General features: G+C 43.2%; 2 protein-coding genes across 2 annotated transcripts in view; one reads left to right on the top strand and one right to left on the bottom strand.

The window, feature by feature from the left end:
• veph1 (ventricular zone expressed PH domain-containing 1) overlaps positions 1-24,342 on the bottom strand; it is a 127,457-nt gene that overhangs the window by 96,118 nt on the left and 6,997 nt on the right. The window lies entirely within an intron of this gene.
• On the top strand, positions 1,308-13,866 carry ptx3a (pentraxin 3, long a). The gene is made up of 4 exons (XM_080772360.1): positions 1,308-1,869; positions 4,912-5,071; positions 5,682-6,127; positions 11,210-13,866. Exons 1-4 carry the CDS (start codon positions 1,536-1,538, stop codon positions 11,884-11,886), a joined length of 1,617 nt encoding a protein of 538 aa, XP_080628486.1. The 5' UTR covers positions 1,308-1,535; the 3' UTR covers positions 11,887-13,866.

Here is a 24,342-nt window from a genome sequence, read left to right on the forward strand (position 1 = left end):
GAACCTTGTGTGTACCCATCTACCGGTATTTAATGAATACAGACATGAGTTATTGATCTCATATCAAATCAAGTGGCGTAGTCAGCCGTATCAGGCATTGTTTTATTGAGTTACACAGTAGTATGCACTATGCACCTTGCATTTTTAAACAGTGCACCTGAATATATAATATATGAATGTGTTTTCCCAAAGGTTGAACAAACAAAGTGTTAAAGTTTCTATGTGACTCATTTCGGCCACCAGTCACAAGAGGAAAATAGTGAGGCAGACAGAGAGAGAGGCAGAGACAGACATACACAGAAGAGAAGAGAGACGTGGAGAGACAGAGAGACACAGACAGATAGTGAGACAGTGACAGAGAGAGCGGGAGGACCAAATTGAAAACAGACAGACAGACAGACAGACAGACAGACAGACAGACAGACAGACAGACAGACAGACATGTGAGAGCAGGAGAGGGGGCAAATCCTAAAATCCCATGAGGAAGTTATTACTTCCATCCCCATGAAACATAACACACACACACACACACACACACACACACACACACACACACACACACATGCAGGAATGAATAAACATACGTGTACATTTTGCTGTATCCGACATCACACACAATTATTCTGACAAATAAATAAACTGAGAAGCAAGAGAACAATATCTCCATTTAGAAGTCCATCATGTCTGGGTCCCATTCAACCACATGCACACACACACGCACGCACACACGCGCGCACACACACACACACACACACACACACACACACACACACGCACACACACACACACACACCATGCTCTGCATGGGGTGAACATTAGGAACGTTTGGGTTCTCCACTTTCCTTCTTTCCTCATCTTCCCATTCTTGCCCCTACCTCTCTCTCTCTCTCTCTCTCTCTCTCTCTCTGAGTCGCAGAAGCTGAAGCTATATCTGATTACGACATACAGGCTACCTCCAACGACGCATTACTCACTGCCTCACTAGGCTGCATGGGCCAATGTGTTGTACGACGTGTTGTACATGCGTGTGCATATGCGAGTACGTGCGCTGTGCGCGTGTGTGCGTGCGTGTGTGCGTGCATGTGTGTGTGTGTGTGTGTGTGTGTATGCGTGTGCTTGTGTGTGTGTTTACATAGCCTGAGCAGAACCCACCCCCCGCCCCCTAACTAACCCCCTGGCTGGCTGCAGAGCTCTACGCTGCCAGGCTTTCTGCCAAGGGATTGCTCAGCATTTGAAAGAGAGAGAGAGAGAGAGAGAGAGAGAGAGAGGAGTCAGAAGGGAGGGAGGGACAAACGAGCAGGGGGTTGAAAAGGAGAGACCGAGGTGGACCTGAGCTCCTATAGGCAACACAGAGAAGCAGAGCAACAGAGACACCAGCCCAGGAGAGGAGACACTACTCAGACACCAGCACACTACTACAACCACAGACTAACTCTGACTGGCACTTTTGACCACAGACACACACACACACACACACACGCGCGCACACCCGCACGCACGCGCGCAAGCACACACACACACACGCACGCACGCGCATGCGCACACGCACACGCACGCACGCACACACACACACACAAAAAGACACACACAAAAAGACACACACACACGCATGCTTGCGCACACACACACACACACAAACGCACACACACACGCACGCGGACACACAGCCTACTTCTAATACACACACACACACACACATACGTGCAGGGAGAGCCGTGCGGTGCAGCAGCATGTTTGGGTGGAGTGTTCCCCGGGCCGTGTGCCTCGTGTCAGTGTTTATGTGGTCAGCTGTAGCCTATGAGGATGATATCGAGGTCAACTATGGCGACACCTTCTACAACGAGATCGTAGAGGGAGATGCACAGGAAGGTACGTTTGCCATGTGACCCCCAGGGTCAATTCAGCGAGAGGATACTGTACGTGAACAAATGGACCTGTACCTATATAGTATGGGTCCATTTGGTTACATTTGTATACAGTTCACTCTCAGAATTACAAATGGATACATTCAAATGACCCCTGAAGGCTTGATGGTCTAATTATTGTTGAGAACAATAATGTCATCAAACATAACAACAAAACCTTTTGAGTGCATGTGTGTTAGATGTAAATGGTGTCAGTATGCATAAACCACTTATTATAAACCCTCTAGTCTTAGAGAACTGGACTTGAGTTACAACAACTATATACTTCAGCCACTCATCTAGACCAAATCTCTTGGCATTAGTTGAAGTCGCAGTATGTTTTCTATTTACAGTGTAATATTGTTAACAAGGGAGGTTTCTAATGCACAAAGGTTCACAATCAATCAAAATGCATACATACACGCAAAGATAGGTTCTTAGATAAAGTCTTTATGTGTGAACATACACTGTACATGTATCTAGACTGTGTGTGTGTGTGTGTGTGTGTGTGTGTGTGTGTGTGTGTGTGTGTGTGTGTGTGTGTGTGTGTGTGTGTGGGTGTGTAGTCTCATTGATGTACATGACATGTATTGAATGGCAACATGACACTAAAGTCTCTCTCTCTTTCATTATGTGACAGAAGCACTAAGTAGCCTACTTCAGCAGAGCGCGCAGGCGAGAGCTCTTACACAGTGTTACTTTAACTCTGAGAGTGTACAAATGTAACAAAATGAGTGTACAGTAGGCTATGTGAACATGACACTGAAAGGAGAAACATAACATTACATTGTATGAATACGTCTATTATAGCAGGGTGTGCATTTGATGCGCCCAAATGTCCGCTCAAGTATAGTAGAATTTGTTTTATGGTATAAATATATTTGGGGAGTTAGCGGGTTTCAGTTAGGAAAGGATTCAGGGTGGGGTTAGGTTTAGGATCAGGCATTGAGAGGTTAGGTTTAGGGGTGTTTTGGGCTTAAAGTTAAACTTTAAAAATAATAGCAATAAAAGCAATTCATGAAATCGACATCCTAAAATGGTGAAGTACTCACAAGTATATAGCAGTAGAAACATGTGTGTCCGTGTGTGTCCGTGTGTGTCCGTGTGTGTCCGTGTGTGTGTGTGTGTGTGTGTGTGTGTGTGTGTGTGTGCGCTGACATGAGCCCAGGGCTGTTTAGCTGCCCAGTGGGAAGATAACATACTGTAACAAAGCATGAATGACTGCTCACTAGTCTCAGGGATAGTGTTACTGTACTATTCAATTATAGGATTCTTCTCCCAGCTGATTTCGAAGCCATCTGTGTGTGTGCGTGCATGCGTGCGTGCATGCGAGAAACAGAGAGATCCTGAGACAGACAGAAAGTGAGAGAGAGAGAGACAGAGAGAGAGAGAGAGAGATAGAGAGAGAGAGAGAGAGAGAGAGAGAGAGATGAGAAAGTGTGTATTAAAGGAGGAGGCTGCATAACTACTGTATATTTGTTTATGTGCATTCTCAATGGGATGGTGTGGTGTATGCACAGAGATGGTGTGTGCGTGTGTGTGTGTGTGTGTGTGTGTGTGTGTGTGTGTGTGTGTGTGTGTGTGTGTGTGTGTGTGTGTGTGTGTGTGTGTGTGAGAGAGCGAGAGAGAGAGAGAGATGTGGTCCCTGAGTACAACACTTTATTTTTTTGCATGAGTTAGCGTTTGTTTGTGTATCAAACTGGCAGGCTTTGTAATTGGTACCTCAGTAGTAAACAACCAACGTGCTTTATTCTGGGCAAAGCCTGGCATCATTAATTGTGAGAATGAGCAGTGGCTATGTAACAAATGATGGAAACCAGCGAAACACAAAACATGAATTACAAGCACTGGAGAAGATTAAGATAGAGAGCGCCAGTTAGTCGCTTTCTGCCTGCCAGGGCATGAGATATGGATGAAGGAAGGAAGGAAGGAAAGAAGGAAAGAAGGAAAGAAGGAAGGAAGGAAGGAAGAAAGGGAGGGAGGGAGGGAGGTTGAAACTTTTAATACGAAATTTATACGGTAGATGAAATCTTGAAAGATTGTTTTTCATTTAAATTGCTCACCAGAATTATCAGCAAAACCTGACAAGCTAAACCAATAAAGTCAACAAATCATCTGAAACCACAGATGATGTACATGAGAGATTTTACAATTAAAATCTCAACATTAGTGGATTAGTGGATTAATTCAGTATTGAGCTACTGCTCAACAGGCAGTAGTGCAGAAGAAGTCCAACAGGATCAAGGGCCAAAGGGCTTATCTTAAATCTGATTTAAACAAAACATAAGTCAGGTCCTTATCACATCTGGCACAAGATGTTTCCACATCCTGTAAAATAACACCAATAGAGTCTTAAAACATAAACCTTTCGATTCTGAACCAAAACCTCTTTATAATGCCTTTAATAATAATAAATAATAATATTGGAACAAGGTGTTCCCCCTTTTAAAATGAGTTTACAGTAACAGTTTACCTGTTTTTAATGTCAGCAAAGAAATACGATTCTTTGTCTTGAACTTTGTGAATACTGCAACTCATTTGATCTGATTCTGAATCTCCTGCCTTCTTCTGTTACCGTCCCACCTCACTATATGCCTCCTTCCTTCCCATTTCCCCTTCACCTCACAAGACAAATTAATCAACAAGTCCCTTTCCAGTCAAAGGCGTGTTTGAAGGATGTTGCAAGATTATCTGGTTTATGTGGTAACCCACCCACCCGCCCCACTCCAAACACAAACCTCAGCATCCTGTCTAATTTCTTCATCTTCCTGTCGTCACCCGTTCTCACCCTCACACCTTCCTCTTCACGTTTGAGAACCACTGATAGAACCACATATATGTCATACAAGGCAGGGCTGAGTGTACTGTAGAACAACATGCTGGCGGGTCAACACACTCAATCGCTCATGGACCAACAGCCTATTTTTCACCAACATTTTTAACATTGCTCTGTCTGTCTCTCTCTGTCTTTCTTTGTTTCTTCCCCTCCCTCTCTTAATTCTGTCAGCCACACCAAGTCCAGCCCCATGCAAGACCCCGGACACGACCAAGTGGGACAAGCTCTTCTCCATGCTGGAGAACAGTCAAATGCGAGAGAACATGCTACTGCAGTACGCTGATGACATCATCAAGGTGGAGATGGGCTCACTTCGTGGAGAGATGCTGAAGTGAGTTCAACAAACAGAGTTCTGTTCTATTGTAACTACAATCAGTGATTTCAACCTGTAGGCCGCAGACCACTGGTGTGCCATGAGGCTATTGATACTATTGGCTATTGATACTCAAAATACTAAGATTTGAATGATAAATTAACATAAAACAATTAAATTGAAAAGAAAACGTCATTGTAATACCACTAAAAAGGAATCCTATGTTGGTTACATTGAGCCAAGCCCAAAACACAATCAATTGATTGATCATTAAAATAAACATGCTCTGAAAATGCACGCAGCCCACATACTGTATGTGACCGTGTTAAGTGGTCAGATGGGTGGGCCCCGAACACTTTGGAGATGTTCGAGTCAGACCTGATCCAAAGTTATGTCAATGGGATTTGCCAGCAGATGTCACACTTTTCACTGTTTTGCCTGTTTTCATTGCTGCTCAAAAGGCTTCCAAACCCCAGAGAAAACTCCAGACCACAGAAATCCAATGAATATTCAAAGTTCAGGTTTTTTGGGTGTAATTGAGTTCATAAAACTAAAAGAAAAACGAAAAATAAATATAAATGAAAATGAATGTCATGAAACCTTTAACCGTTCATTTCCCATTCATAAGGTTTGTTGCCGAGTACGGAGGTGCCTGCGGTGTGGCCGTGGAGACGGCAGGAAGAAGGATGTCCCTGCAGTTAGAGACCCGTTTACGGGAAACCCTGGAGCATCTCCACCAACGCAACAACATCGTCACACCTGGAAATACCTCTCAGAATCAGCTGGAGGCCTTTCTGCACCAGCTTTTGTCCATGTCCCGGATGCAAGTCTCCCGACTCGCCAAGCTGGAGACCAGCTGCTTGGGGCAGGGACCAGAGCCACTGGCCAGCCCCAAGACGCGATTCCAGGCTCCAGATAGAGGAGACAGAGGGACTCCGAAACAGGAAGTGACTTTGCCAGAAGGGGCGGGAGCTCTGGAGAAGACCCTGGCGGCCGTGATAACAGACCTGAAGGAGACCATTGCAGCACTCGAGCAGACCATGAGGTCGTCCAGGCAAAGATTCCTGCCTGCAGGTAAGATACCAGGTTTTTGCTGCCATCTCTCTCCCTTTGATCTTTTGTCCGTTTCACACTTTCACTCTTGGTCTGTCTACCTTCCCCAGGACCAGACCAGCCTTTGACCCCCAACTCTCTGCGTCATCTTTTTTCCCCCTGTGTTGACACATTTGGGTCACGTTCCAAACAGAAACATGAGACACACCCAGGCCACGCAATGTTCCAGGACGTCCTGCCCACCGTTGTCCTAAATACCTCTTTGCATTTCCTCTGGCTGTGTTCAGGCTCCTCAAGTAGCAACCTATCCCTTCCCCCACTATCATTACTGTCTATCTGGAGAGCTCAAGATCAATTTACCGTGGTTCTTGTTAGAGTCTGACCGATGCCAGATTTTATATACTGGACTATATCAGATAGGAGCAACCTATCCCTTCACTCAGTAACATTACTGTCTATATGGAGAGCTCAATATCAATTTACCTTGGTTCTTGTTAGAGTCCGACCGATGCCAGATTTTAAGTACTGGACTATATCAGACTGGCTCTATTAAGGAGCAACCTATCCCTTCACTCAGTAACATTACTGTCCATCTGTATAGAGCGCCGCAGCCCCGCCCCCTCGAGAGACCCGGAAAATAAATCGCTGTTAATTTTCCTCATAGACTTTTCATAAAGTATTTATTTTTAAGACGTTTACGCCGCGGACAAAGCCAACTCTTGTCGTGACGCGACGCTCTATAGACGCCAGGATCAATTTATATAATGCTTCTTTTTCAAAGTGATGTTAATGGGATCATTCTGTTCCTTTTCTCAAATAAAAACAAAACACCTCATCTAGTCAAAGGCCAGCTCTTCGAACCCTCTGGTCCAGCTTTGATGGCGCCATTGTCTAATCCTCATCGACTACACTCAGTAATGTACAGCCTTGTGATAATTCTGATTTGGGCATGACATACCCGGAGCAAATAACAACAGAACCAGAATCTCCATACATCTGGAGATCCATAAGGGTCCATTTGGTTTGGATAACAGAGGCCCTGTTTTAACCACTTAAACCCTCTAGATTTAGGACTGATTCTTTCAGTAACACCAAAAATAGCCGATCTACACGCTTACAACTTAACACGTTTAGATTGGCTGTTTTTGGCTTATGTTGTCCCCGGAATATGGATGCTGGGGTTGAAGTGGTTCAGATAGCAGGTAATTGTGTTCCCCGACATGGCTCTGTTCTGGTTTGACTCACCCTGCATTGGCATGTGGATCAAACAGTGACTCATATTAATCTAAGATTAAAAGGTTGATGAACAGAGGGTGAGTGAGTGAACACAGCTCATGTCTGCTCCTATAGGCGCCGGCCTGTTCAATGAGCCAGCTCTCCTGCGCCACATTAAAACCTCAACACTGTTTAGTTTGCATTACTCAGCTGCACACACACACACACACACACATTTATGCAAACAAATAGGCACGCTTAGAGGCACGTGAACCACATACACAAATGTATGGCATAAATGCTGATGCAAGCAAGCACGCATGCACGTGCTGTGCACACATACACACACACGCATGCACGCACACACGCTCACACACACACACGCGCTCACACACACACACACACACACACACACCGTGTCTATATAGCCCGGCAGTGTAAGATTGGCCTACATACAGAGTGGAAGGAGTCATAATCATTAGCAGGTCGGCACAGAAACCACACCAAAGTACTTCAGGAAAGCAGAACCAGATGGGAGACGTTTTTAACACACACAGAGAGAGAGAGAGAGAGAGAGAGAGAGAGAGAGAGAGAGAGAGAGAGAGAGCATGTACAAAATGATTGTTTCTCCACTGTTCCCTAAGGAGGAAGAAACCTGAGAAAAAATGTCAATATTTAGGGAATTGTGGTCTCTGGTAGAGAGAGAGAGAGAGAGAGAGAGAGAGAAGATATATTGCCTATTATCTCAACTGCCAGTGCCCACATCCCCATTTTAGACAAAAGACCTTAGACATAAAAGACACTGTGTCAATGTATGTATATTTTTGACAGACAGACAGACATGAACAGTATATACAACTGACAGATGGGGAGATGAAACATGAGAAAAGATATACTGACAACTTAAAAATAATGTTAAATTATCAGAAGCATAAACACACACACACACACACACACACACACACACACACACACACACACACACACACACACACACACACACACACACACACACACACACACACACACACACACACACACACACACACACACACACACACACACACACACACACACACACACACACACACACACACACACACACACACCATCTCGTACCTCCCACTGAGCTTTCCTGTCCAAAACTCATAACTCTCGTTGTTTGAGCTGCGGTTGATGCATTATCTCATGGAAGCTAAATCCCTTCTAAGGCCCCACACAGAGAACGAACGAACACACACACACACACACACACACACACACACACACACACACACACACACACACACACACAATCTCGCTCTCTCTCTCTCTGAAAGGTAAAGCCGCAAAATTACGTTTCACAATAGCCTACAGCACAATGACTTGGTCAGAGAAAAAGGTGTGCCTTCATTGCCCTTCAATAACCTTCCATACATGTTGCAGTAAGAGAATGGGTGGGGCACGTGAATGATGTAAAACATGCAGTGGTCCTGACCTAATCTGATCATCAGTTAACAGCTAAAGCTATCATGATGTCAGTTAGACACTCAGCCTGGACAATGAGTGCGGGGAAACAGGGAGTAGGTAGAGGGACAGATACACAGTGGGGGGGGGGGGGGGGGGGGGAGAGAGAGAGAGAGAGAGAGAGAGGGGGGAGGTAATTTAATTTATTTAGAGAGACTATGTATGATTGATTAATTAAATACATAGGACCACAATGATTGATGACATTATCATGTGACCCTGTCACCCTGCTCGCACCTGCAACCTGCACATCTGTCCTTCAGCACTATAGCTAAGAGTTAATAACAATACAATTCATACAAAGTGTAACTTGAAGGTTTGTGTGAACACAAACATTGGCCATAGCGATGATTTGATTGGCTACATATTGAAGCTACTGTAAGTGAAGCCAGAAAAGTGAAGACGCAAATTGTGATTGCCCGGAATGTGATCCGGAATGTGATGATGTATGATGACGTATGATGACAAAAGTTTTCACCTGTAATGACATGCCCAAAATAGACGCCAGGTTGAAAGTGGTTCAAATGTGCTGTATTTAATTAAAATTGTGCCAGATGAATATAAATATAAAAACGACAAAAGCTAATTGGACCAGCACTTTAATGTGAACCCACTTTTCATGGCCAAAGGGGCAATTAGTCAGGGAATATCATCAGTATAATGTCAAATCTGGGAATTTTCTTCACCAATGTGTTTGTGAAGGTGTCTACTAACATATCTCACATTGGTTTATATTCAACCACCCTATTTATTTTATCATTTTTGACAGCTGCTGAAAGTTGGGGTACCATCAACAGCCAATATGGCAAAATGTTCTACATTTCCTTATGATTTAAATAGCATGTGACTTGTAAAACTAGGGGTTTTTCATCATGCTGAATCCATTTCCAAAACGAAAAACACTCCTTGGGCTAAAAACGGCCATAGACACTTGCCCAAATGAGCCCAAATGTGCCCAAATGTGCTCACATATGGCCATTTTAAGCCCAATGAGTTTTTCGTGCAAAACTAATGCTTGGAATGGATTCAGAATAAAGAAAACCCCCTAGTTTGACACGTCGCATACTACTTAAAGCATATTGAAATTTAGAGCATTTTGCCTTATAATGGTTACCCCGACTTTCAGCAGCTGTCAAAAATTCCCCTAGGGTGGTTGAATATAAACCAATGTGGGATATGTTAGTTAGTAGACACCTTTACAAACACATTGTTGAAGAAAATTCTTGGTAAGAAATGTATTCCCATGATCGATTGTATTAATATCCCCTGACTAAATGTAGCAGTCAACAGAATAGTTTCCAGTGCCACTTATATGGCAGTGATTCTCAAACGTTTTAATCTCAAAACCCCCCATAACCTTTAAGAGTCCATTTGGAACCCCTCAAGGAACCCTGAGGGTCCCTGGACCCTACTTGGAGAACCAGTGTTCTATGGGGCACATGGATGTTCCAAGGGTCTAAAGTAGGGATGTCCACATTTTTTCGGTCCTGATCCGATCCCACCATTTCTGTGTTAGCGGATACCGAATACCGATACCAGTGTTGTGATCTCGTGTTGTGTTTATCTAGCTATATATCTCGTGTTGTGTTTATAGCAGACTCCTCACTCAAATGTGTACTTGCAGTTTGGCCAACTCGAAAGCAAACTCCACATGCCCCAACATTTTATTTAACTGCCATAGTGTCAACCCCTTACCCTGTGTCGGATCTGTGGTCATATTTGCCGATACCGATATAACCCGATATGACAAATAAGGGCCGATACCGTAACCATATATACCATAATTATCTCATAATATGGGGTTGTGGTATACAAAAGTTTGATAGTCCCTGGTCTAAACAAACCATGATATTTATTTCTGTGACTCTACTAACCACTAGTATAACCACTAGGTTAGTAGAGTAAAGTAAAACTTCAGGTGCACCACAGATTCCAGTGAGAGATGCTTATCTGGCTCTGACGTCTCTGCGGAAAAGTTCAAACAAATAACCCTGGGGGCTTAGAGCTGACTGACTATTAATATTAATAAATAGTTGATATTAAGGAATATAATCGGCCTTCTTTCTGTATATCAGCAAAATGTAGATCTTCATGTTAGACATTGAAGGAAATTAGGTTTTTTTAAACGCTGCTTATCAACTAATCGGTTAATCAATCGATTAGGCTATAAAAACGTATCAATTATCAATAAATAAATTCATTGACAATTCCCATCCCTGATTTGAACCGTATTGTAAAATGCGTGATTTTTGCTATTTCACTACGGTGGCTATCACTTTCTCTTACTAAGCCTTTTTCCATATCAATATTTGAACGAGTCACTGGTGCATGTGTTGGTGATGCAAGTTAACAGAAGCCTCCCCTTGCTCTCCTCGTCCACAGGTTGTGAGATGACCCTGCTCTACCCCATGCGCTCCCGTCGCATCTACACCTCCGTCATCCCTGACGTCCCTCTGTCCCTGTCCTCCTTCACCGCCTGCCTGTGGGTCAAGCCCACCGCCGTCTTCAACAGGACTGTGCTGCTCTCCTATGGAAGCCGCCGGAACCCCTACGAGATCCAGCTGCTGCTCAGCGGCAGCTCCGCCCTCTTCACCGTGGGAGGAGAAGCACACCTGGTGGAAGGGCGGGGCATCATCAGAGAGGGCGGGGCTCCCGAGTGGCTCCACCTGTGCGGTGCCTGGAGCTCCCAGCAGGGCCTGACGTCGCTGTGGGCCGACGGCAAGAAGGTGGTCTCTACGGCCGGGGTGGCCGAGGGCCATGTGATACCCGGCGGGGGCTCCCTCCTGCTGGGGCAGGAGAGGAACTGGTGGTCCCCCTTCAGCAAAGCGTCCCCCTTGAGCACCGGTGGCGGGGTGCCGGGGTTCGAAGACAGGTCCGATCCCAAGCTGGTGTTTGTGGGGAAGATGACCGGCGTGAATGTGTGGGATCGCGTGCTGTCGGAGGAGGAGATCTCCCAGCAGGCTTTGCTGGAGGGCGAGGGCTGTGCGCTGAGGGGGAATGTGGTGGCATGGGGGGTGACGGAGATGGAGCCCCACGGGGGAGCTCAGCTGGTCAACTAAAGCCTAATTCTTCAACCTTTTCATTTCAAGGACCCCCCAGTTCGGCATGCATTAAGCCACTGACTCCAATAACTCTGAGAGTGTACAGATGGAACCAATGCCATTTGTACACTCTCAAGAGTGAGGGTCCATTTGGTTCCTAATTACCATCTCTTTGAGAACCACTGAACTAATGGACTACAAAGCTTTCATTCCATCATCATTGATCTGAACCACATCAAAAAGACTCTGAAGCCTGCAGAGGGGACAAACCAACTCACAACTGCTTCATAATCATTCCGATCATCCTCATCAATCATCACCACCACCACTATTACCATATCAATGACTTCAAAGTCTTTGTAATTGTTTTAATCATCAACATCAATGTCTTTATCATCATCATTGTTATCCTCATGATTGTCGTCGTTTAATTAATATGTCAAGTGTATCATCATCTCAGTTATAATCATCATCATCATCATCATGAACGCTGATGCTGCCAGACAGCATTTATAAGTTGGAGAAAGCCAATGCTGTGAGATACTGAAGTTGTTTGGTGAAATGCTTTTATATCCCACATGTAATTATGACAGCCAGAGGCTGTAACACACACACATGCATGCACACATGCACGTACGTGCGCACAACACACACACAAACAAACACGCACTCATGCACGCACGCACACACGCACGTATGCACGCATGCACGCACGCACACAAACACACACGCATGCACACACACACTTAAGGACTTAACTAAGACTGGAAAGTTTAATGTTTAGTGACTATATTTACTGAGCCAATAGATAAAGAGTGATCAAATATGTCATGCTTAAAGAGTACAATGAATAAAGACTTGTGTGTGTCGATGTACAGGAGGTAGTCCACCATCTGGTATCTGCCTTGCACATGTGATGCTGTCAGGTGGAGGCCATGCACGTCCAAAACCGCTACTTAATGCACCTTCCAATGGATCCAAAAGTAGGTCGGGAAAATATGTGTCGCACATTTGTGTGTCACCAGTAAATAAATATCCTTTTATAATTTTTATTTTTATTCTGAATATTATTTCAAAGCATAATAAAGAAGAAATGCAATATACAAATACAAATAAAAATCGTTAGACGATATGGCGCGCTGTGAGCTTGTACAAAAACAGGGGGAAAAAAAGGAAAAAAACATTTGAATGTCCAAAGTGCCTTTGCTGAGTGTGTGCATATGATATGGATGCCTACAATGACTACAGTATGAAATGTTAGTGTAAGTAAAAAAGATAAATGAAAAGAATGTTTTTTCTATCTTTCAAATACATTTTTGTATATTAACTTAATAGTTAAAATAGAGGTTAACTCTTATGTGGTGCAGTAAATGTATGCCATTCAACATCCTATTTGATAATTTTATTAATGCAGGCTAAAACTGCTGTATACGTAGTGCATGAGTCCTTTCGAGCATAGCCTGCGAATAGAGAAGAAGCTTAAAAGGCAGTTACATTCATTTATTTTAAAAGGTGACTTAATTGTTTAAGCTTTTTAAAGCGTCTTTTGAAACATTTGCATTTGCAACTTTGTATTCCTCAGAATGTTTACATTCCTATGATGAGACAGACAATTTTATTTTATTTTCCTGTCTTGTAATTCTTCCGTAGTTTTCATATAATTGTAGGGATTATGTGTGTTTCCGTTTTGGTTTTGTTTCTTGGGATTTTAAATAATGTGTACCAATAGATAATGATGATACTAGCTAGCTTCACATCCATTTTGGGACAAAATGGTTAAGAATTTGAACAGAGAAGCTGTGGACAATGTTTACAGAGTAATGGATAATCTAATGTGACTTGTATCATAATGTAAATTGTGTTTGCCGTTCTTATTGATCTTGTTAACAAGTAAGATTGAATGTATTTGTACATAAATGTTTTTCTTTAAGCATTACGTAAATTGGTGGGATGGAGAGGAATTTTATTAATAAAATCTACAACTTTCAAAATGGTGAATACCGAGTAACTTAATACTGTCAATTCAGAAAGTCCATAGGCCCACATGTGATTTTTTTTTTTGCATACTCTATATGACCATTAATTAAGCAATAAGCCACGAGAGGTCTCAGGTTACCGGGTATTTTACACTGGCTGGGGGCGTAGGCAGACCCGAGGCTGTCTTCACTTTTGTGAATTCAATCGTTTTATTAGGTTAATATAGCAATATTAACCTAATACAATGATTGAATTCACAAAAGTAGCTACGCTTTGCGCCACCAGAGCGAGCCACATCACTTCCTTGTTTTGCTCGGCAAGTAGCCCCAGTGATTGAAGGAGTGGGTATTTCGGTGGAATTTACAGCGGTCACGTGACGGTGACCAGCCAATCAGAATCAAGTATTGGGACTACCCGTTTTAGAATAGTTATTAGAGGATAATTAAAGTTATACAGTTATCCGTCAATTATTACAGATAAATATATTCAAGTACAGAAGACATTCTACTCTAGGGTTCTACGGTTAAATCCAGACCTTTTTCTAATGTTGTAAACTAAGTAAATTTACTTACATACTGTATATTTAAGTACATTTCTGAGGTATTTGTACTTAACTTCCACTACATCTACAGTACTCCACTAGATCTAAGATCCATCATCATCGTCAGATGTGACAGATACATCAAAACGTTGTCTCTTTATTACTTGCACCCTGATAATAAAATAAGGGCTTAAACTGTCCGAGTTGCTCCAATGCCTTCCTTCCTCCTGCCCTGCCTCTGAGATGCACCAGACTGGCCTGCCATATACAGTAGGCTTGAGGCACGGTTGGAACTCCCTTCTGCTGAAAAGCTCATGAAATGTAGACGACCTAGTCATAGTCACCACCTAGTCATACTGAATGCCTAGTCCTGATAGGCTGCCACACACGCTGCCTAAGCCAATGGGAATGTAGTATGATTGCCTGCCTCCTAAGCTATGCCACACGCACAGCGAAAGGGCTGATTTCCGCACCATAGCGAGCAAGCTTTACCACCAGAGCCTCGAAGCGAAAACAGCTGTTATGGTTATGAGCTGGACAGCAGGAAAGCCACAACAAAACACAGTCATTGAACCACGCACAGAACATCGGAAACGAACGCAAAAAAGGCCACGAGGCGCAAGGTTGTGCACACAAACATACACGTTACTAAAATAATAATCATACTGGGGTAGGGCTGACCTTCGATTCCGTATTTGATGATCGATTCAAAATCGATTCCCGCGTTTCGAACGTCGACGCTTCGAAACGTCAACGGGGGGGGGGGGGGGGGGGGTGCGATGCGAGGCGCGAGATGCGAGCAGTGACTCTTTGGCTTAAACAGCGATATAGCGGAGAGAAAGGCATGCTTGGATTGGTCTCATTTACTTTAAACAATAAGCAACAACTGTTGCAGCCTTCATGAAAGCAGTGACGCACAAATAATTAGGCTTAATAAAACATCCGACCGTAACAAGTCAACTGCCTGAAACAGGCATTACCTCTCCATCAAATAAAAATATATATAATCCAAACTCCTCTGTCAATTGTAAACGAACGGTAACATGAATGAACTCTTCAAGCCTGACACTTGTCAGAAATAAAATCAACCACGGTTGATTTGATTGATCATAAAGTTAATGTGACTGTGAGTGTGCGTATGGGAAAAAATATATAAACTTCACAGATTATAGATCACTTGGAATTATAACAATCTGTTGAGTATTGCCTGAATAATGCCACTAGTGAAATCCCATTTTTTATCGACATGCGATGCCGATGGAGAAATCCCACATAGTTAAATTACCTCATAGTCATGCTGCATGCGCTGTTGGTCGATGAAGAATTATAATCCAAGGTTTGTCAATCATATCATGGTTTATGGTTGAAAGTAAACCATAATATTAAAGTAAACTCTAAGAAGAGATCTGCAGACTGCAGTGCAGAATGCATGCAGCTCCGCTTGCTAATTGAGTTGACATTTGCGCAACTTCACTGCATGGCATTACAGTAATTAGTTATTTGCCAGCACCTGCTCCAATATAGGCCTAAATCAAACTTTATTTATATAGCACATTTAAAACAATAAAAGCTGACCAAAGTGCTGTAGGCCTACAGGCTGAAACAAGTGGAGCATCGCATCACCATCGGCGCACAAAAAAAAGCATAATTAAAAGACAAAACACAGGCAAATAGTATAGGCTACATAATTACAATAATACGATCAGGTGCAATTAAATGCCAAAGAGAAAAGGTGTTTTGGTCTGTAGGAGCAAAAAAGATCAATTCTTCGGTGCACTGAGCGCACTCACCATGTGAATCCAAGCAGCGCAATGGCTCATCGATAAAAGTTGAGATTTTATAGTGGCATTATTCAGGCAATAGTCAACAGATTGTTATAATTCCAAGTGATCTATAATCTGTGAAGTTTATATTTTCATTTTCGTGTAAGTAATGTTTTTATATGACTTATCAAACATGGTAGCCTATATTTAATGTCCACTGAGCTGTGGTGCATGCGCTTGCCTTCCTTGTTAACACGGGGAAAGAGGAGGCGTTGCGAGGTGCTGCGAGGCGCAAGCATGGCTCGCGGACCAAATGGGGCCGTCTCGCGGACCAAAAGCGGCCGCTTTTTTTTTAATGACTATTCGATTCAAAATTTTAAAATCGATTCCCGTGCGTATCGATTGAACGTCGATTAATCGATTTTTTTGGGTCAGCCCTATACTGGGGGGAGTACACAACGGAGACAAGAACACAACAGATACAGCGCTTCACCTTCTTTCTAATTATTTTTTCGGCCCAAAGAATTGTCTGAGGCTTACAGGTCTTTAAATAAATACTTTTTAAAACGTCTATGGGAAAAATGCATGGGAAATTCTCCCTCGTCATTCTGAAAGGGGGCGGGACTGCGACGCTCTATAACTGCACAACAGCTTTGCCAATAGGACTGATAAGCTATATGCCTAATACAGTAATGAAACATAGGCCTACAAATGAGTCTGATTAACACAAAAACTGGTAATTTTTTGTGGAAGAAAACAGTTTTTCATGTGTCTGAGGTGACAGTACATCATTAGACACCCTGGAGTTGTTTTTATGTGCAATGGTGTATTAACTTTGTATTTAGGGTTTCTTCCTGGAGGCTGAACCCTTGACAGTCAAACGGGCCGATGAAGTAAACAGTAATATAGTGACACCACACTATCAGCCCCTCCCTCTTTATCATCAACTACAGCTGTGGGTGCGGCTTCAGTTCAGGTGGATCACCATCCACCAGGCAAACCAGGCATACTTAATGAACCGGTGGGCGTGTCCACATAAAAGCATGATTTTAACAAATACTGTACACTTTTGGGGAAAAGTTCTTCCCCCTTATATTGTAATAATACCTGATGATCATGTTTTAGGGTAGAGAAAAAATTAAAGGTATTATCTGTAGCAGACTGAAATTGTTCATGAGCTGTTAAAAAAACATATCAGCCGGGGTACACCACACCGACATCCGACATGCATCCACATGTCGGACATGCGCTGCTCCCGTGCTAGCGGTTATGGTTAGGTTAGGGTTTGAGGTGGGTTGTCGTTTGTCGGACCAATGACTAGTCTGAACTACGTACTGCGCCCCACACCGACTGCATATGTCACAGTAGGGGAGAGACAGGAGATCTGGAACTTTAACAGCTGCAACATACAAAACTTTACTACCTTTACCTTAACATCAGGCTTCAGGTAGAGAAGGAAGGACATTAAAACCTCCTTGTTAAGTCGTCAACATGTTGGAATGGGGTGTGTGTGTGTGTGTGTGTGTGTGAGAGAGAGAGAGCAGAGAGAGAGAGTATATACTCTACTTGATAATGAGTCCAATGTGGTTTACTGTAGTTAACAGTGAAACCTTTACACTGTATCCTGCTGAGAGTTTCCTGTATTAGGCACGCGCACACACACACACACACACACACACACACACACACACACACACACACACACACACACACACACACACACACACGTAACTGACCACCTCACATAGCCCGTCCTCGACCTCACCCGAACCTCATTACCTCATCACCCCACTTCCTCAAGTCAGGCTCGCTGGGACTGTTATTAGTTTTGCAGGCTACGTGCAGATTTATATATACAAACGCACGTGTGTATGTGCGTGTGTGAGTGCGTGCGTGCATGTGTGCATGGGTGTGTGTGTGTGTGTGTATTGCAGATTACTGTATAGACTCTATAGTACACATACTCTATAGTATGTGTATAGCGTGCTGTCAGGCTGTCATAAACTACTCTACTGCATCGTACAAGAGTGTCGCACAAAAGTAGTGAAAATCTCGTCGCAATTTTTCTGCCTTAACACATTGACCATCATTGACTGCCACGTATTCATTCATTATTTTGCCACTGCCACAGTCTTTTCAGTGCATATTCATATTTTGAAGTGGAAGTAAGCAATAACTGTGTAATAGCGGTTAAAGTAACCTGAAACATACATTTTGTAACGGCGATCACCGCAGAACTTTAGTTATGGGCAGTGAAAAAAGCTAGTTTTGACCAAAAACGCAATCATAGATTTTACACTGCTCATATTAGGAATATCTGGAATATCTGACCTGTTTTCATTGTTTTGTTTGTTTCTCTATTCCTTTCCCCCTTTACTTGAAAGTGCAAATGATTGTAGCGTGTACGAAAAATAATTCTGCAAACTTTGTTTTACACCTGCAGTGTTGTATAGTGAGTTGTATTAGGAGTGAGGGAGGCGAGGTAGAGGGTCACAGGCTTCTTAAGGAGACAAAGAGAGGGTTAAATATGTAGCATATGTTGGATCAGCCACAGCAAAGCCACAGGAGGGGGTAAACTGTCAAAAATAGTTCTAGGCAGAATTTATAACATTAATGCACTCCAAATGTGTGTGAATTTGATTTAACAGAGCCATCTATACTCTCTAGTCTGGGCTTCATCTTTCTGTGTCTGACGTGTGTGTGAGTGTGAGTGTGAGTGTGAGTGTGTGTGTGTGTGTGTGTGTGTGTGTGTGTGTGTGTGTGTGCGTGCGCACATTCATCATTATCACATTTAGTTAAGGCTGGGCTGGGCACTATATGGTTTGTTTTCCAGACAATGATTTTGGAGTGGTTATACGGACAGACGGTTAGGTTAAGGATATGGGGAGAATCCTATAGTGGGACATCTGTGATTTCTAGGGTGGCCATCGAGTGATGACCCTCTGTGCTAGGCAAAGTCTCTCTGCCCAACAATGGAACGGAACATGGCTGGCCCCCTGGGCGAGTTCCTGGATGTTTTCCAAAAATAATGAAAGTACAGTACAGTAACTATAACAATACATGTATAGTAGTTTACAAACATTGAGACTGCACGCACAGGTGTCGGTTTCATGTAATCAATTCCCAACAGATCCCCAAACATGTTGTTTTGGGAGGCACTGGTTTCAGTTCAGACGCACCCTAGTGTGCACCCTTCCTCCCAGGTGCTTCAGTGTTTATTCCTAATAAGACTACATGTTTAGGGCAGTGGTGCTGGTGCTGACACCACTGCCCTATCTTGAGAGATAGCTGAGAAATAGCTGAGCGACCTTGCTTTGCTCACAATTTAAATAGTGAGCAAAACAGGTGCAAACAGTTAGTGATGATTAGTTGGGTGTGTTTGTTTGGTCTCCCAGGGTAAAGCCTGTGAAAGTGCACCCCCCCCCCCCCCCCCTCTCTGATGAACAGCCATGTGGATAACCCACTCAGGATGTTGATATCCAGAGGTCTGGATGAGCTCAGGATCCAGGACCTCCAGGACTCAAATGCTTCCCAGTCATCTAGGTACTCAGCCAGGCAGGATACAGTGGCTGGTTGGAAATGATAAGACACTGGTTTCACCCTGCTTACATCCACAAAGTATGAAAGTCCAAGCATAACACTGCAAAGTCCTCTGCAGGTGGTACTCCTACTAGGGCTTGGCAAACAGTGGTAAGGTTTGGACATAATACTCAATATGGATAGGTCTAACTGTTCGTCACACAGCAGATACACTGCAGATAACTCAAAGGTGACGCAGTACAGTAAAGATGTTCTGCAATTTGTGCCATTGATCAGTGCCAACCAAAGAACACACACAAAATAAATTCACATGAAAAGGTACTATCCTAGTGACCATCACCATGCTGAGTGTATGAAAATGCAGACTAAAATTAACGTTAGTCCAGCAAGTGCTGCCACTAATTTTGTCCAACATGCACCAGCGGGGCGCTACCAAAAAAAGCAATTTCTTTGCGGGCATTGTCCCATATACTTTATACAGAAAGACAGGATTAAAGTCTTGGGTTTGATTCCCGCTGGGGATGCTGTGGATGCTTGGGGCATATGTTCTCTCCGCCGTGTCATCAGTGCACATACCCTGGGTGGGGTTGGCAAAACGGCCTTTCTGTGTGGAGTTTGCATGTTCTCCCTGTGTGCCCTAGGCCAAGGGTAGGTACCCTCACAAAAACCATGCAGCAATCCTGGTCTCTACACTGCCTCCCCCAGGCCAGCTGGGGCGCATGATGGAGGGGAAAGGAACTGGTTGGAATAACGTGTTCCTTCCACATGCTACGGGAAACTCCCCCCTGTCTGGTGAAAAGAAGCGGCTTGGACTCATAATGCATAGAAGGAAGCATGAGGTCAGTCCGTTGCTCTCCCCAGGTTGGCAGAGGGAGTGTAGCACCCAGGATTACATTAGATAATTGACACTGGGTGAAAAAATGGGTTGCAAAATTGTGGGATAAAAGAAAAAAATAGAAAGAAAGACAGTATTACACTGAGCTCAGTGGATAACGACGTTGTAAGTGTATACATTATTGTTATATTATTATATAGGATTAAAATGCTGGACCCCAGGCAAAATAAAATGCAATGCCTCATCTTTATGAAGAGTCCAGTGAGAAAGCTACAAATGCACTTTTTTACTTATTTTACTTGACAGTACAATTCTCCTGCACAACAGCTCACAAATCGTGCTGCTGTGTTTGCACATTACTGTACTTCATGCAGCGCATATGAGTGTTTTGCTCTCAGTCATGTTTTCAAACTCTCTTTGGGTGTTTGCAATCTGAGGGAAGTATGTGTCTCTGATATCTTGCTACAGTTGGCAGGTAGTTAGAAAATGCAGCTGCGTTTTCACCTCATCATGTGTGCAGCAGGAGGTGCACAGTCTGCCTTCTCACTTGGCAGCCTTTCTGAGTGAAGAGGTATTGAGGTGTGAGTCTGTATAATAGTCAAGGACCTCATTAGTTCAGTCACAGTGTCAGGTATTCTGCCACTGTGTATTCTCTGGCCAAATAGCATTCCAACTTGCCAATAAAAAAATACATTTATTTTTTGTTTACTTATAAATTTGTTTAGTCAAGGTTTCATTTGATTTAATTTGGTTTTACAGCCACCAGACGTTGCTGTCTAGCATAACTGTTGTATGCATATAAAGCTAAAATAACATGTGGTACAGTACAAGTGGAGATGAATGACTGGACATCGTTTTTCACAGTCATACACTACACATGAACATGTTCTGCAGGGATGCCAGGTCAGGAGGAATACGTGCAGGATTCAGGAACGCAATGAAATGGGAATGCATAATGCATTCCATATTCCAAAGAAAGAACAGAGGCCCCTCAACTGACCTCAGCAGGAACTACCCGACTAACTCTAACCCGTACCTGGCAATTGAATTTCCTCAAACCTCAATTTGATTTGGGTTTGACATGCAGTTTCAATTTATCGCACCTTGCTTTGTGCAGTGGAGGAAACCTTGAATGTTCTTCTTCATGTACCCAGGCCCCTGGCTATCGCTAACATGCCTCCTTGTCATTTGAGGACGTGCAAACCGTTTAGGGTCCCGAGACAATCATAGAATGAGAGAACCCAAGGAGAGTTTGTACAAACACAGCAGCAAGATTTGTGAGCTGTTGTGATAGAAGGATGTCTAATCATGGACTACTAATCATTGTGTGTATTATTTCCTACACTGCCTGCACAGTGTTCTCTGTACATAGAAATACCGTACTGTAAAACAGTAACTACTTTAGATTTGAAAAACCGCTGCTATTTGTGCACAATTTTAAATGCATTGGAAAGATTTGCTGCTATTTGTCCCAATGGTTGTATACCAAGAGAATGAAGAATAATGAAATATTGCTGCCATTTGTTTCAAAGGTGTATCCCAAGCTAACCATACGGCAATGTATACATAACTATTTCAGACAACAAATGCACAATTCCCATGGCTTTGTAAGATAGCTTTATCTAAATTGCAACGTAACAGCTCTGTTTACACAATTATTTATTGCTTTATGATTGTGCATAATTATTTAGTTTTGATTGTTTTGTTCCCCTTTTGCTTTGGCAATGTAAACATACATATGCGCATACATTTTCTTTCAACATTTTTACATTGACGTTTTTTAATTAACACATTCCGTGCATTAGAGTTACCTTTGAAGCATCAAATTAAGTGGCGTAATTCTACCTCATGATGAAAATCTGCTTGAAAATAGTCCCATGATTTGTTATTGAGCCGACACATAAGCTACTTACGTGATCCGAATCACAGACAAAGCTAAGATCGTCCATACTACCTCGTTCACTTTGCATTGGACTTAGCTTCCCAGAAGCCCTTGCAAGACGGCGGTTGGTTGATTTCCGTTTATGTCAGCATAAAGCGTCGGCCTATTCACCAGGTCCGCGACAAAGCCGCTATTTATTTTAAGTTATTAAAAAATGGCGCGATTGTGCGTGACATCATCCTTTCTATCTGCAAAGTTTTTGTTTCATAAAAATCCACCATAGAAACGTTATGAGCTACTTTCTGTCAAGAAATGCCCTGCATTTTATTATTTTTCTTAGTGTCAGAGTTTGGAAGTGCTTGTTTTTAATACCACAACATTTTGCTGCCTCCTGCATTATGTGACATTTAGAAACAGGTGGTATGCAGGACGGTTGAGTGATTTCCAACGAGCGCTTTCAAACTCCAACACTCCATGCTGCTCAATGTTTTGCCACTCAGTCTAAATGTGCACACTCTCTATTGCGGGTTACGCAGGGCAGCTGTTAACCTGTGGCATTTCCCAGAGTATAATTTATCAGGATTCCTTGTTCCTTGAAAAAAGCAATTTTATAAAATGTTTTACCTTGCACTTGTCTGGCTACATTTGGTAATGTGAAATAAGGCTGCAAAAAGGCTGAGTTATTTTTGTGTTTTGTTCACAGCACACCTAACAAAATACGATTGGTATTAAATATTGATGATGATAGTTGCATAAAATCGTTTAAATCTTAAATGAGATGCATGTATGTGACTGTTTTAGTCCGAAGGCACATCATGCCAGTCGAGGAGATGTAGTTGGCCCTTGGGTGTTTTAATATTTTCTAATATGGCCCCCTTTGAAAAAGGTTTGGACTTTGGACACCCCTGTTCTAAACCTTTGATAAAACACTTTCAAAGCTACAGTATGATGAAATGAACCAGAACGCTGAGAGCTAAGTTGTTTCAAGCAGTGATGTACTGTAGGTGTCACACAACGGATATCGGTTGCAGTACATCGCACATACACACATGAACGTGTACACGCACACACACTGAGCCTGTACAGACGCATGCACGTGCGCACGCGTGAACACACACACACACACACACACACACACACACACCACATCACACCTAAATACTATGAACAACACACATCTGCACATAATGCACATGGGAGGATATTTATAAAGAAAATAAACAAGTATGGCTCGTTAGCAAGATTGTTTCCCTTTGATGGGAGACATGTAGGTTGGGTCAGGGGGCCCCTGGACAAAATAAAGACCCCAGCGCACAAGCTCACACACACACACACTCTAAAATAAAGGTCAAATATGCCTTTATAAAATTCAGACAATGCTATGATTTTGATGTCCTCACAAGCATAGTAATACAAACGTGTTGTGTGTGTGTGTGTGTGTGTGTGTGTGTGTGTGTGTGTGTGTGTGTGTGTGTGTGTGTGTGTGTGTGTGTGTGTGTGTGTGTGTGTGTGTGTGCGTGCGTGCATGCGTGCGTGCGTGAGAAAGAGCCTAGAGAAAATCAGATCGCTTACAGGCTGCAACTAAGCATGGTCCTAGAGGGACATCTACTCCAATAATGTAGGCACAAGCTCTCTGGGATGCAGACGAGGTGAGGAGGGCAGGGAAACACTTTGGGGATTAACATGTACAGATCTGTGACTCTGAGAGTTGTGGGGGGTCCTCCACATAGGGGACCACTGAACTAGAGGTCATCTCGCTCACTTCCTTCACTGACCTTAACCATGACAAAAAGTTATTGTAACACTAGGCCGAGATCAGCATTCAGATAGCCTCGCTGTGATCCCTCAGAGGACTTGAACTTCAAGGATTTACACATTACACACTTCTATTCTACAGTGAAAGATTCAAGCACCACTTCCAGGGACTCCCAGGGGA

The sequence above is a fragment of the Protomyctophum bolini genome, assembly GCF_963924005.1.
Source record: "Protomyctophum bolini genome assembly, chromosome: 9".
NCBI lineage: Eukaryota > Metazoa > Chordata > Actinopteri > Myctophiformes > Myctophidae > Protomyctophum > Protomyctophum bolini.